At 40.1% G+C, this 13,201-nt stretch overlaps 1 protein-coding gene and 1 pseudogene across 8 annotated transcripts in view; one reads left to right on the top strand and one right to left on the bottom strand.

The window, feature by feature from the left end:
• The window catches only part of SCMH1 (Scm polycomb group protein homolog 1), a 159,112-nt gene that overhangs the window by 118,269 nt on the left and 27,642 nt on the right, over positions 1-13,201 (top strand). For all 8 annotated transcript variants that reach the window (XM_077752005.1, XM_077751999.1, XM_077752000.1 and 5 more), the window contains one exon: positions 1,861-1,987. In XM_077752005.1, coding sequence (XP_077608131.1) covers positions 1,861-1,987 — 127 coding nt within the window. The remainder of the gene's footprint in view (positions 1-1,860; positions 1,988-13,201) is intronic.
• Positions 3,371-11,286, bottom strand: LOC144221597 (protein-associating with the carboxyl-terminal domain of ezrin pseudogene; annotated as a pseudogene).

Raw genomic sequence — 13,201 nt, 5'->3', positions numbered from 1 at the left:
ATGACTATAAGGGAGGGATATTTTCAGAGAGAGGGAAGTAGAAGAGAGATGGTTGGATTAAGTGGCCTTTAAGATCCTTCAAAACCTAAACACTGTAATTCTATGATTGCCTCTGCTCTGCAACTTGGGCAGTCCTAAACATAGTAATAACCAAAGTCCCCTTTGTTTCCAACCCTCTTGAAAACAATAATTCATCTTATCCTGTATTTTATGGGCTGGCATTGGACTCGCCACTTCCCCCTCCTGTCCTTCTGCCTACTTCTATAAATGTATAAGCCTTCCACTTAACCCGTGACCCTTCCATTCCTTTCTGAAGCGAAGTGCTCTCATGACTAGAGCAGAAGCTTTGAAGCCAGACAAACAGGTTTATATCTCATCTCCATTTCTTACCACTGTGGGACTGTGAGAAACTTCTTTGAGTAAGGCTCTGTGCCCCAGTTTTCTCCCCAGTAAAATGGAAATGAGGTAATATATGAATAGATATAATACATATATAATGCACTTATCTCAAAGAGTAACGATGCCTTCCATTCTCTCTGCTTTCTGCTAACCTACCGGGCTTGTTCCTTCAGGGACCCCATGAAATCCCACCACCAACTTGGTGAAGTTGAACTGATATTTCCTTTCTTCCCTGATTCCTTGCTTTATTTAGACTTTTACTTTTAGCAGTGTCCCCCAAAAATGAGGAAATGTCCATGTCCCATATATGCTTTGAATGCTTCATGTTTGCATGATAACTGTCACAGGCAAGGCCATCTTATATAAGCCTGCTGTCACTGGTGCTGTCACTTGAGACAATACACTCCCAGAAGGCAGACAGGTTCATATAGCTCCCAGCAGTGGAACCGACCTGGGACATTTAGTAAGAAGGGTTTTCTGAATCTCAGCAATGATTACATTTTCCTTGCATTCAGAAAGGCTTTTAGAAAACTGTTTTGGAAAGAACCTTCTGAGATCTTTCTTTCCTAGAAACTTCCCTGAACAGCATAGAGGAGATATTGGATTTTTCTTCAGTCATTTGTATCACTTCTCCCATTATTGGTATTCCATACTGTGTGTTTCATTGAAAATGTTTACTGAGATTTATTATATGGCAATTGCCATGCTAGGAACAGTACTCAGAATCAGACCCTCAAGAGGCTCCAGGCTAATAGGGGACACCAGTATGTAACTCTATATGACAATACATGTGGCAGATGCAATACAAAATACAGAGATAGCACAAAAGAGACAGTAGTTAGAGGAAATCTAGAAAAATTTCCTGGATAAACAAATATCTTTAAGGTAAAAAAGAAGAAAGAAAGGTCATTCCAAGCAGAAGGGATAGTTTATTACTGTAAAGGCATAGCCCAGGTAAAACTGCAGAGCTTTTAGAGAAGTAATTTAGTTAGAGGTTTAAACCTTAGGGTAGAAAGTTTAAGAAATGGCAGATGATGAACTGAAGAGGTAGACAGAGGAACGAGTTTGTAGTTAGGGGAAGGGACGTTTCCATTTTTTAAGACAGAAGCAAAGTACAAAAGAATGTCAAAATAGGCTTAAGCCTTTTTTACTTTTGTCTGCCCAACTGTTGAAGAACCTGGAATGTCAAATGATAACATTGAATCTAGTATAAAAGACAGTGAATTAAGCTCTGGCTCTATAGAAGCCCAGAATCTCCTACATAGATTCAGAAAGTGTTAACTAAGCATCTACTGTACATAAAGTTGGGCGAGATTCTGTGTGGAAAACAAAGAGAAAACACAGTCCTATCCACAAATCTATATATTTCATTTCATGGGTGAATTGAGTGCTAGGAATAGAGGAATCAGAAGACAAGTTACCTGTGATGGGTAGCAAACTTTTCCGCATCCATTTTGACAGAGGAAACCTCGGACTTTGCTGAACCCACCACCCACCTCACCAACAACCAGCACCCCTGAACCGGACACCAGCACTGTACCCCAAGATGCTGCCACCATCCCCAGCGCAGCCATGCAGGCCCCCACAGGTAAGAGCAGATCACGGCATTAGCTACAACAAGCCCCAGGCCCCGGTATCCGTACTTTCTCTTGTCTGGCACCCACAGACCACTGTCCGTTTGTAAACCTAAATCAGATCTTGAAAAAAAAATGTTTATCCTTGGCATCGGAAATAGTTTCAGAGAAACCTTTCCAAGCAATTGAAAGAAACTTNCCATCCAGTTTATATTAATACTCAACCTTTCCAGTTGGGAGTGCTCCCTTGTAACTGATCCCTTCCAGAATCCTTCCAGCATTTCAGTAATTCTGCCACCACTCAAATACGTGTGCAAGTGCTCTGATTTTTTATTTCCTAGTGAAAATAGTCTTTCTTGGATATTCAGAAACCAGGACTGTAGGAGTTATTTCTCATTAAAAACTTTGGAACGATATAACATGAGGAAGAGTCAGTAACTTCCCAGCGTCCCACAGGGCTGTTTACTCAGCATGACTGGGGCCCAATGCTGCCTCAGAAAACCTGAGCAATTTAAAATCGTTTATATACTTTATAGCTAAATTTTTTTCTGAAAGTTGTATTTCATAGTAGAGCTTAATTACTCTTCTGACTGTTGAAGAAACGGCACAGAATGAAGCTAATCACCTTGGATATTTGTATTTCTTGTCTTTCTCTCCTTGCGGCGGGGGAGAGGGGAACAGTAAATTCAGCCTTCCCACAGCCACTTGCGTTTCACAGAGCTCCTAGTCAAAAGCACACAGCTCTTCCTTGGACAAACCAGACCTGTGGGCCTCCTCACTGCCTGGGGCTCTCAGCCGCCACTCAAGGCCTCACACTGGAATAGGCACANGGTATCGGTTTATTTTTTTTCTTCTTTAAAGGAATCCTCTTTCCTACAGTGTAACTGCCACACATTGTCACCAGTATCATCTTCCTAGTTTGGCTCCCCTCCCCCTCCCCAGCCTTCAGACTCTCCCTCAGTAATTTCTGCCGCAGCAAAGTTTGAGGAAAACTGCATCACTGGTGAGACGCCCTCCTTTTTGGGAACCATCATCTCTCTCCTCAGTTCAGGTAAAATAAGAATAGTGGCTGCAGGCTTAATTTCCAGGATCATATCAACAAACCAGTCTAACCCAAGATCTTGTAGTAGCTTCTTTTTTTACTTGAATCAGTAAACTCCTAAACCCAGTTCTGAAGGAACCTTAAAGCTTCTTCCTTGTGATGCTTCTGGTGGCTTGGTTTGGTCTGGCTCCTCCCCACTTTGTGCAAGACTAGTCTTTTGGGGTCAGCTTCATTGCAAAGGCTTGGACTCTTTGAAATGAGTTTGAATGGAAGCAGAATAGGAGGGGCCATTTGCTCCCCTGAGGTGACAGGTCTCTAGCAGCAGTGCTTCCACTCCAGGGTGTCCCTTAGGATCTTAGCGGCTGCGCTCAGAGTCCTCCCATGGCTCCTCCTCTGTGCTAGTTGGTGAGTGGGGCATTGGCAGCATCATAGGGTTCTGGAGGACAGGTCTACTTTGACAGTTTGGTTTGCAGACTCCCTTTGCTTGCTCCACAGAGGCAACTTTTTACAACTTGATGAGAAGTTTTCACTGTCTTCTGAGGTATTTTTTACATCTGAGATTCCATTTGTGGGAAAATTAATAGGCTGAGAAAATCACTCACTTTCTGAAGAAAGGTCTTAGTAGAACTTGAGGCAGTGCGTTTGAAGACGTTGGTTCTTTCTCCTCCCACAGTCCCCTCTGTTCCAAGTAGAGAGACCAGCATTGCCAGGCTGTGAAGAGTAACTGCCACAATGGAATGACTGGTGTCGTGCCGTCATGGTAATACCTATGACAAGGTGGCTTCAGCTGCTCCTGAGAGAAGTGCTCCACATAGCCTCTAGGTGACACAGCAGCACCTTCCATATGTGCCCATCGTGAACCTCACACAGCTGGAACAGCAAGGGGGTCGCCTGTGACTGGAACAGGGCCAGCGAGAGCAGGCCAGGGGGTGCTGGGGCTTCTCTGTTGTTTACAGGGCCAAGCAGAGGAGGAAGAAAACTTTTCAAGGCTCTGCACACACCAACTGCTTACACAGAAGAGGCACCAATCATGATGCTATTAGCTCCTCTCACGAGCAGCTGAAACTTGAAGAATTCTGATTTTTTTCCTCTTTACTCTTCAACATTATACTTTTCAAGAAATGCACACCTTCTACACAGTTGTTCCTGAGCGGGTCATGGGTGAGATGCAGAGTGCTGGCTGACATCTTGGAAGGGGATTAAGCAAGGTCTGTTGAAAGCTGAGAACATCCACCAAAATGGAGATCCAGAGCTACAGTTAGTTTCCAGAGAGTGCCTTCTCCCTCTTCCCAGGAGCTCTGTAACTGCAGACTGACCAGAGCAAAAACCAGCCTGTACAAACCCAGACAAAGCCTGGGCTCATTTTTTTAATGTCATTGATGGTGGCAAATTTGGTGCTATGAGAATGAATTTGATTTTTTGAGACCAACCAATGAACATTTGATTCAGAGTAAAGTGTCCATTTCATAAACCAGCCATCTGTGTAGGTAACTAAAAGAGCTACACCACAAGAATAGATATAGTCTCCCAGTGGGGTAACTATAAAGAATAATTCTCATTTCATTTCCTTTTGTAAAAATGTATTTATTTGGATATAGAGAGAGAGAGCGAGCCTGAGCAGGGCAGAGGCAGAGAGAGAGAGAGAGAGAATCCCAAGCAGGCTTTGCATATCAGTGCTGAGCCCAAGGCAGGGCTCCATCCCACGAATCATGAGATCATGATCTGAGTCAAAACCAAGAGTAGGATGTTTAATGGACTGAGCCACCCAGGTGCCCCATGAATAATGTTAATTTCTTTTTTTTTTAATGTTTTATTTATTTCTAGGAGGGAGAGAGAGAGAGACAGCGTGAGCAGGGGAGGGTCAGAGAGAGAGGGAGTCACAGACTCTGAAACAGGCTCCAGGCTCTGAGCTGGCAGTCAGCACAGAGCCCGATGCGGGGCTCAAACCCATGAACCGCGAGATCATGACCTAAGCGAAAGTCAGATGCTTAACCGACTAAGCCAACCAGGCGCCCCAGTAATGTTCATTTCTTATGTGTAAAGTAAAGGTAGATGTGTGAAACCATACTCTGCACATTCTCCACCTTCTTTAGAGAAATTTAAGCAATTGGAATGGTTCTCAAGGAGGTTTGTAGTCTTTTTCTTAGGGTTAACGATGTCTCCACCCAAATCTTAGAACGTTAGAGCTTGAAGGGAAGGCCAGCTATAGTTTCTTCTCCAAATAACCGTTGGAAGACAACATAGCCTGCCTATGGTATTTATGTCCGCTTATCGTCAGGGTCCTGTCACATGATTTCTCCAGATATGTCATCTGCATCTAGCCCCAGCCAATGAGTGGGTTTGCTTAGTCTACAAGAGGGTCATTAGATTAACGAGCAGTAGCTTTTACCTTAAGCTCCATGGATGAGGAAGAAAAAAATAGATAAACACTTTGGTAGAAATATTGGTAGATATTTGGTTGAAATATGGCATGCCCCCTAGATGCCTGCATATTTGTTTGGTTTACCCCATATCATTCCAGATACCTCTAAGGTGCCTAGTTGTCTTTTCAACATTACCTGTAAGACCCATGTTAGTGGGAACTTCGTGACAATGCCTCACTATTCCATAGAAGTGATACAGATTCCATTTAAACCTGGCAGTCACTGAGCTGGCATCCTTCCCTTAGCCTGAATCTCATAGCCTGGGAAAAGTGGGAACTTTCTTTGTATCTCTAGTTCCTGCTCTTGGCCAGGTGAAGGCAGTTTTGACTGTTCATTGTATCACCATCCTCTAATTGAGCCTTGGTGCATTCCGTGTGACCTTGATATCACTTCCCTTTCTGAGCCTCAGTTTCTACACTTGTACAGTGGAAAGATTAATTAAAGTTCCCTTTTATAGACCCTTCAAATACAAGCAATCGTGAATCGAAAGTTGTATGCCACATCATATCCTTTATACCCACCTTTCATTTTTTTAACAGTGCAGCACTTTTTAAGAGTTATTTTTATCAGTTATATATGTGTTCATAATTTAAAGGAACAATAGGTTTATAAGAATTATTACAAAAACAAACTGGCCCTCTTCCCCATTTACTTCTCACCAAATGCAGTCACTTTTAATTCAGCTGATTCTTTGATTTACCTCCATATATATAAATGGCATGTTAATATTGCTATTGTTTTTATGCTTTAGTCATTTTTTAACGGACAACCCACTTTATTTTTTTTCAAACCTACTGATAGTTTACTTATTGTTTTTTAGTGATTCATCACTTACACATAACTCCCCATGCTCATCCCAACAAGTGTCCCCCTTAACATCCCTTGCCCATTTAGTCCATCCCCCACCCAGAGCCCCTCTAGCAACCCTGTTTGTTCTCTGTATTTAAGGGTCTCTTACGGTTTGTCTCCCTCTCTGTTTTTATATTAGTTTTGCTTGCCTTCCTTTATGTTCATCTGTTTTGTATCTTAAACTTCACATATGAATGAATTCATATGATATTTGTCTTTCTCTGACTAATTTCACTTAGCACAGTACTCTCTAGTTCCATCCACATTGTTGCAAATGGCAAGCTTTCATTCCTTTTGATCACTGAGTAATATTCCATTGTATATATATCCCACATCTTCTCTATCCATTCATCTATCAATGGACATTTGGGCTCTTCCCATACCTTGGCTATTATTGATAGTGCTGCTATAAACATTGGAGTGCATGTGCCCCTTCGAAACAGCATACTTGTATCCCTCAGATAAATACCTAGTAGTGTAATTTCTGGGTCATAGGGTAGTTCTATTTTTAATTTTTTGAGGAACCTCCATACTGTTTTCCCAGAATGGCTGCACCAGTCTGCATTCCTACCAGCAGGGCAAAAGGGTTCCTCTTGCTCCGCATCCTAGCCAACATCTATTGTTGCCTGAACTGTTAATGTTAGCCATTCTGACAGGTGTGAGGTGGTATCTCATTGTGGTTTTGCTTTTTATTTCCCTGATGATGAGTGATGTTGAGCATTATTTTATGTGTCTGTTAGCCATCTAATGTCTTCTTTGGAGAAGTATTTATTCATGTCTTTTGCCCATTTCTTCACTGGATTATTTGTTTTTTGGGTGTTGAGTTTGATAAGTTCTTTATAGATTTTGGATACTAACCACTTATCTGATACTTCATTTGTAAATATCTTCTCCCATTCCGTCGGTTACCTTTTAGTTTTGCTGATTGTTCCCTTTCCTGTGCAAAAGNTGTTGCCTGAACTGTTAATGTTAGCCATTCTGACAGGTGTGAGGTGGTATCTCATTGTGGTTTTGCTTTTTATTTCCCTGATGATGAGTGATGTTGAGCATTATTTTATGTGTCTGTTAGCCATCTAATGTCTTCTTTGGAGAAGTATTTATTCATGTCTTTTGCCCATTTCTTCACTGGATTATTTGTTTTTTGGGTGTTGAGTTTGATAAGTTCTTTATAGATTTTGGATACTAACCACTTATCTGATACTTCATTTGTAAATATCTTCTCCCATTCCGTCGGTTACCTTTTAGTTTTGCTGATTGTTCCCTTTCCTGTGCAAAAGTTTTTTATCTTGATGAGGTCTCAATAGTTCATTTTTGCTTTTGTTTCCTTGCCTCTGGAGACATGTCAAGTAAGAAGTTGCTGTGCCTGGGTGGCTCAGTTGGTTAAGTGTCGGACTTCGACTCAGGTCAGGATCTCATAGATCCTGGGTTAGAGCCCCGCATTGGGCTCTGTGCTGACAGCTCAGAGCGTGGAGCCTGCTTCAGATTCTGTGTCTCCCTCTCTCTCTGCCCCTCCCTGGCTTGCACTCTGTCTATCTTTCTCTCTCAAAAATGAATAAGCATTTAAAAAAAAAAAAAAATGAATAAGCATTTAAAAAATCTTTTAAAAAGTTGCTGTAGTCGAGGTCAAAGAGGTTGTAGCCTGTTTTCTCCTCTAGGATTTTGATGGCTTCCTGTCTTACATTTAGGTCTTTCATCTATTTTGAGTTTCTTTTTGTGTATGGTATTAAGAGCATGGTCCAGGTTCATTCTTCTGCAAGTCACTGTCCAGTTTTCACAACACCCATTTGCTGAAGAGACTGTCTTTTTTCCATTGGATATTCTTTCCTACTTTGTCAAAGATTAGTTGGCCATACTTTTGTGGGTCCATTTCTGGGTTCCCAATTCTGTTCCATTGATCTATGTGTCTGTTTTTGTACCACTATCATACTGTCTTAAGGATTACAACTGAGTTTTTTTGTTTGTTTTTTTTAATTTTTTAATGTTTTATTTATTTCTGAGAGAGAGAGAGAGAGAGACAGCGTGAGCGGGGGGCAGGGGAGTGGTTCAGAGAAAGAGGGAGACACAGAATCTGAAACAGGCTCCAGGCTCTGAGTTGTCAGCACAGAGCCCGACGCGGGGCTCGAACCCACCAACCGTGAGATCATGACCTGAGCCGAAGTCGGACGCTTAACCAACTGAGCCACCCAGGTGCCCCAAGGATCACAGCTTTGTAATATAGCTTGAAATCCAGAATTGTGATGCCTCCAGCTTTTTTTTCTTTTTTTTTTTTCCAGCATTGCTTTGGCTATCCAGGGTCATTTCTGGTTCCATACAAATTTTAGGATTGTTTGTTCTACCTCTGTGGAGAATGCTGGTGTTATTTTGAGAGGGATTACACTGAATATGTAGATTGTTTGGGTAGTATTGACATTTTAACAATATCTTTTCTCTTCCAATCTATGAGCATGCAATGTGTTTCCATTTTTTTTTTGTATCTTCTTCAATTTCTTTAATAAGCTTTCTGTAGTTTTCAGTGTATAGATTTTTCACCTTGTTGGCTAGATTTATTCCCAGGTATCTTACAGTTTTTGGTTCAGTTGTAAATGGGATTGATTCCTTGATTTCTCTTTCTGCTGCTTCATTATTGCTGTATAGAAATGCAACTGATTTCTGTACATTGATTTTATATCCTGTGACTTTGCTGAATTCATGGATTAGTTCTAGCAGGTTTTTTTTCTTTTTTTCATGTTTTAATTTTTTCTGAGAGAGAGACATGCGAACAGGGGAGAGTCAGAGAGAGAGGGAGACACAGAATCCAAAACAGGCTCCAGGCTCTGAGCTAGCTGTCAGCACAGAGCCCGACCCAGGGCTCGAACCCATGAACCGTGAGATCATGACCTGAGCCGAAGTCAGATGCTTAACCAACTGAGCCACCCAGGTGCCCCAAGTTCTAGCAGTTTTTTGGTGCAGTCTTTTGGGTTTTTCACATAGAGTGTCATGTTGTCTGCGAAGAGTGAAAGTTTGACTTCCTCCTTGCCAATTTGGATGCATTTAATTTCTTTGTGTGACAACCCACTTTAGAAGCTGAAGATTTAACTCTTCTTAATCTCCTTATCACTTACCCACACCACACACACTTCCCTATCTTAATACCATGATATTATAATTTTGATTAGGTTGAAAGTCAGTATTTTGTCATTGTAATTTGTGGAATGCTAGTCTCAGTTGAACCAAGCAGCGTACTATGATTATTGTTGCGCATCTTGTTTTCAGAGTAAATCTTGTTGATTTCTTTATGTATTTATTTTGCTGGGTAGTTATTAATTCAACCTTAAGCTCACTTACTACTATGTATATCTCTCTTTATGCTAAAGCACATTATATATTCTATCCATTTCAAACTCTTAAAAAAAAGTCTCTTCTGGACCCTTCTGAGTTTCTCGACATTCTCTTCACCTACCTTTTGTGTTATTCCAGGTTTGCTCCTTCCCATGTCTTTGTTTTCCCATGTAGATCTTTCTTAGATTTGCATGTTTAATTTTACAACGACAAACCTGTTTGTTCTCTTTGAAGCTTCTCTTCATCAGTACTATTCTGCAGTCTTACCGAGATGTGAGTATTTTTACTTGTCATGCTGGACACTTTATGTCCCCATCCATTCTTTGGTTTCTTGAAATTTTCGTAAATTCTTTTTTCAGTGACTTTCTCCCATTTCTTTGTCTCTCTCGCTTCTTCTGTTGAACGTCTTGAACTCATAGTGTAATATTCTTAACCCTCTTTATTTTTATCCCTATTCTCTTTGACTTTTGGCTCTACTTTTGTGTAAGTTTACCTCAACTGTATCTTCCAGATTTTGTATTTAGTTTCTTGCGTCTAGCATCTTACTTTTAAAGTATCCTTATTCATTACTCGAGTGGCATTTTCCAAAGGGTGTTTGGTGGGAAACCAGTTATACAAAACTATGTGAATAAAAAGATTTTACATACATTTAGAAAATTTGTCACATGCAATAAACTATTTGTAAAAAAAAAAAAGAAAGAAAATTTGTCACATGCTTAGGAAATGCTTATATTCTACTTCCCCACTCTTGGATATTCGCATCTGCTATGAACTCTTTTTTGTTTTCTGAATTTTACTAGACTGTTTTTTTTTAGGTTCACAACAAAATTGAGCAGAAGGTCCAGAATTTTTCCATATACCCCAGCCTCAATACATACATAGCCTTCTCCATTATCAACATTCCCCCCACCAGAATAGTAAGTACATTTGTTTCAAGTGATCAACCTCTGTTGAAACATCATTATCACCCAGGGTCCATAGTTTACATTAGGGTTCTCTCGTGGGGTTGTACATGTTGTGGGTCTTCACAAATGTGTATTATGGCATGTATCCACCATTATGATAATACAAAATATTTTAACTGTCCTAAAGTCCATGCTTTGTCTATTCATCCCACCTTCCCCAACTCCTGGCAAGTACGCATCTTTTTGCTGTCTCTGTAGTTTAACCTTTTCCATAATGCCATGTATTTGAAATTATGCAGTGTGTAGCCTTTTCACATTGACCTTTTCACTTAGTAATGTGCATTTAAATTTTCTTCATGTCTTTTCATGGCTCATTTCTTTTTAGGGCTGAATCATATACTATTGTCTGGCTATATCACAGTTTATCTGTTCACCTACTGAAGGACATCTTGGTTGCTTCCAAGTTTGGGCAATTATGAATTAGGCAGCTGTAAACATCCATTTTTTTTTTTGTTTTTTTGTTTCTTGGGGTTTTTTTTGGTGTAGACATAAATTTTCCATTCCTTTGGGTAAATACCAAGGAATGAGATTGCTGATCATATGTTAAGAGCATGTGGAGTTTTGTAAAGTGTGGCCAAACTGTCTTCCAGAGTGGCGGTACCATTTTGCACTCCCACAAGCAATGAAAGAGTTGCTTTTGCGCCACATACTCACCAGCATTTGGTGGTGTTAGCGTTCTGGATTTTGGCCCTTCCAATAGGTGTGCAGTATTTCATTGTTGTTTGAATTTGCATACCCCTAATGACATACACAGGAAAGCGTCTTGTCACACGTTTATTTGCTATTTGTGTTTCTTCTTTGAGGAGGTATCTAACAGTTTTTCATTGGGTTCATTTACTTTTCGTTGACTTTTTAAAAACTCTTCGCATATTTTGGAAAACGATTCTTTATCAGGTGTATCTTTTGCAGAGTTTTCTCCCCGGCTGTGGCTTTTCTTCTCATTATCTTGTGTCTTTCCCAGAGCAGAAGATTTCAATTTTAGTGAGTCCAGCTTATCGATTATTTCTTTCATGGATCACGTCTCTGGTGTTATATCTAAAAAGCCATTGCCACGCCCCAAGGTCATTGTCATTTTTTCTCCTGTTTTGTTTTCTAGGAGTCTTATAGTTTTCAATTTAACATTTAGGTCTGTGAACTATTTTGAGTTAATTTTTGTGAAGGTCATAAAGTCTGTGTCTAGATTCCTTTTTTTGCATGTGACTGTCCAGTAGTTTCAGTGCCACTTGTTGAAATGACTGTGTTTTTCTCTATTGTATTGCCTTTGTTCCTTTATCAAAGATCAGCTCACTATATTTATGTGGGACTGCTTCTCAGCTTTCTGTCTGTTCCATTGATCTATTTGTTCTTTCACCAATACTATACTCTCTTGATTACTGTAGCTTTCTAGTGAGTCTTGAAGTTAGGTAGTATCAACCCCTGTTCTTTTCCGTCAATATTGTGTTGACTATTTAGAGGTTTTTTTGTCTCTCCATATAAACTTTAAAATCAGTTTCGCAGTAGCCACAAAATAACTTGCTGGGATTTTGACTGGGATTGCTTTGAATCTGTAGATCAAGTTGGAAAAAACTGACATCTTGACAATATTGAGTCTTCCTGTCTATGAACATGAGAAAGCTCTTCATTTGTTTAGTTTCCTCTTTCTTATTTTATTTTTTTATTATGGTAAGTGTACTCATTAATACCCATCACCTATTTCACCCATCCCCCATCCAACTCCCCTCTGGTAACTATCAGTTCATTCTCTAAAGTTAAGAAGTTTTGTTTTGTTTTTATTCATCAGAGTTTGTAGTTTTCCTTGTATAAGCCCTATACATATTGTGTTAGATTTATACCTAAGTATCTCATTTTTGGAGGTACTAATGTAAATGTATTGTGTCTTTAATTTCAGACTTCACTCATTCCTTGCAATTGACTTTTGTATATTTACCTTGTATCCTGCAACTTTGCTATAATTGCTTATTAGTTCCAGGAATTTTTTTTGTCAGTTCTTTTGCATTCTCCCCATAGACATTTGTGTCATCTGTGAACAAAGAAAATTTTATTTCTTCTTTCCCAATATAAATACCTTTTATTTCCTTTTCTTATTACATTAGTCAGGACTTTTAGTACAATAATGAAATGTTGTAGTGAGAGGGAACATGCGTACCTCGTTCCTGATCTTAACGGGAAAGCTTCTGGTTTCTCACCATTAAGTGATGTGAGCTGAAGGTTTTTTGTAAATATTCTTTATCAGGCTCAGGAAGTTCTCCTCCATTCCTTGTTTGCTGAAAGTTTTTATCATCAATCAATCTTGGATTTTGTCGCATGTTTTTTCTAAAGTTGAGTTATCTATTCATATGATCACGTGATAGTTTTTCTTTAGCTTGCTCATGTGATGGATTACATTAATTGATTTTTTTAATGTTTTGAACCAGGCTTTCTCACACCTGAGATAAAGTTCATTTGGTTGTTGGGGCGCCTGGGTGGCTTAGTCAGTTAAGCGTCCAACTTTCACTTGGGTCATGATCTTGCTGTTCGTGGGTTCGGGCCCCGCGTCAGCCTCTGTGCTGACTGCCAGCTCAGAGCCTGGAGCCTGTTTCAGTCTGTGACTCCCTCTCTCTCTGACCCTCCCCTGCTCACGCTGTCTCTCTC

This window comes from Crocuta crocuta, unplaced genomic scaffold, assembly GCF_008692635.1.
Source record: "Crocuta crocuta isolate KB4526 unplaced genomic scaffold, BGI_CrCroc_1.0 scaffold367, whole genome shotgun sequence".
NCBI classification, from domain to species: Eukaryota; Metazoa; Chordata; class Mammalia; order Carnivora; family Hyaenidae; genus Crocuta; species Crocuta crocuta.
This window is presented reverse-complemented; position numbering and strand designations above follow the sequence as displayed.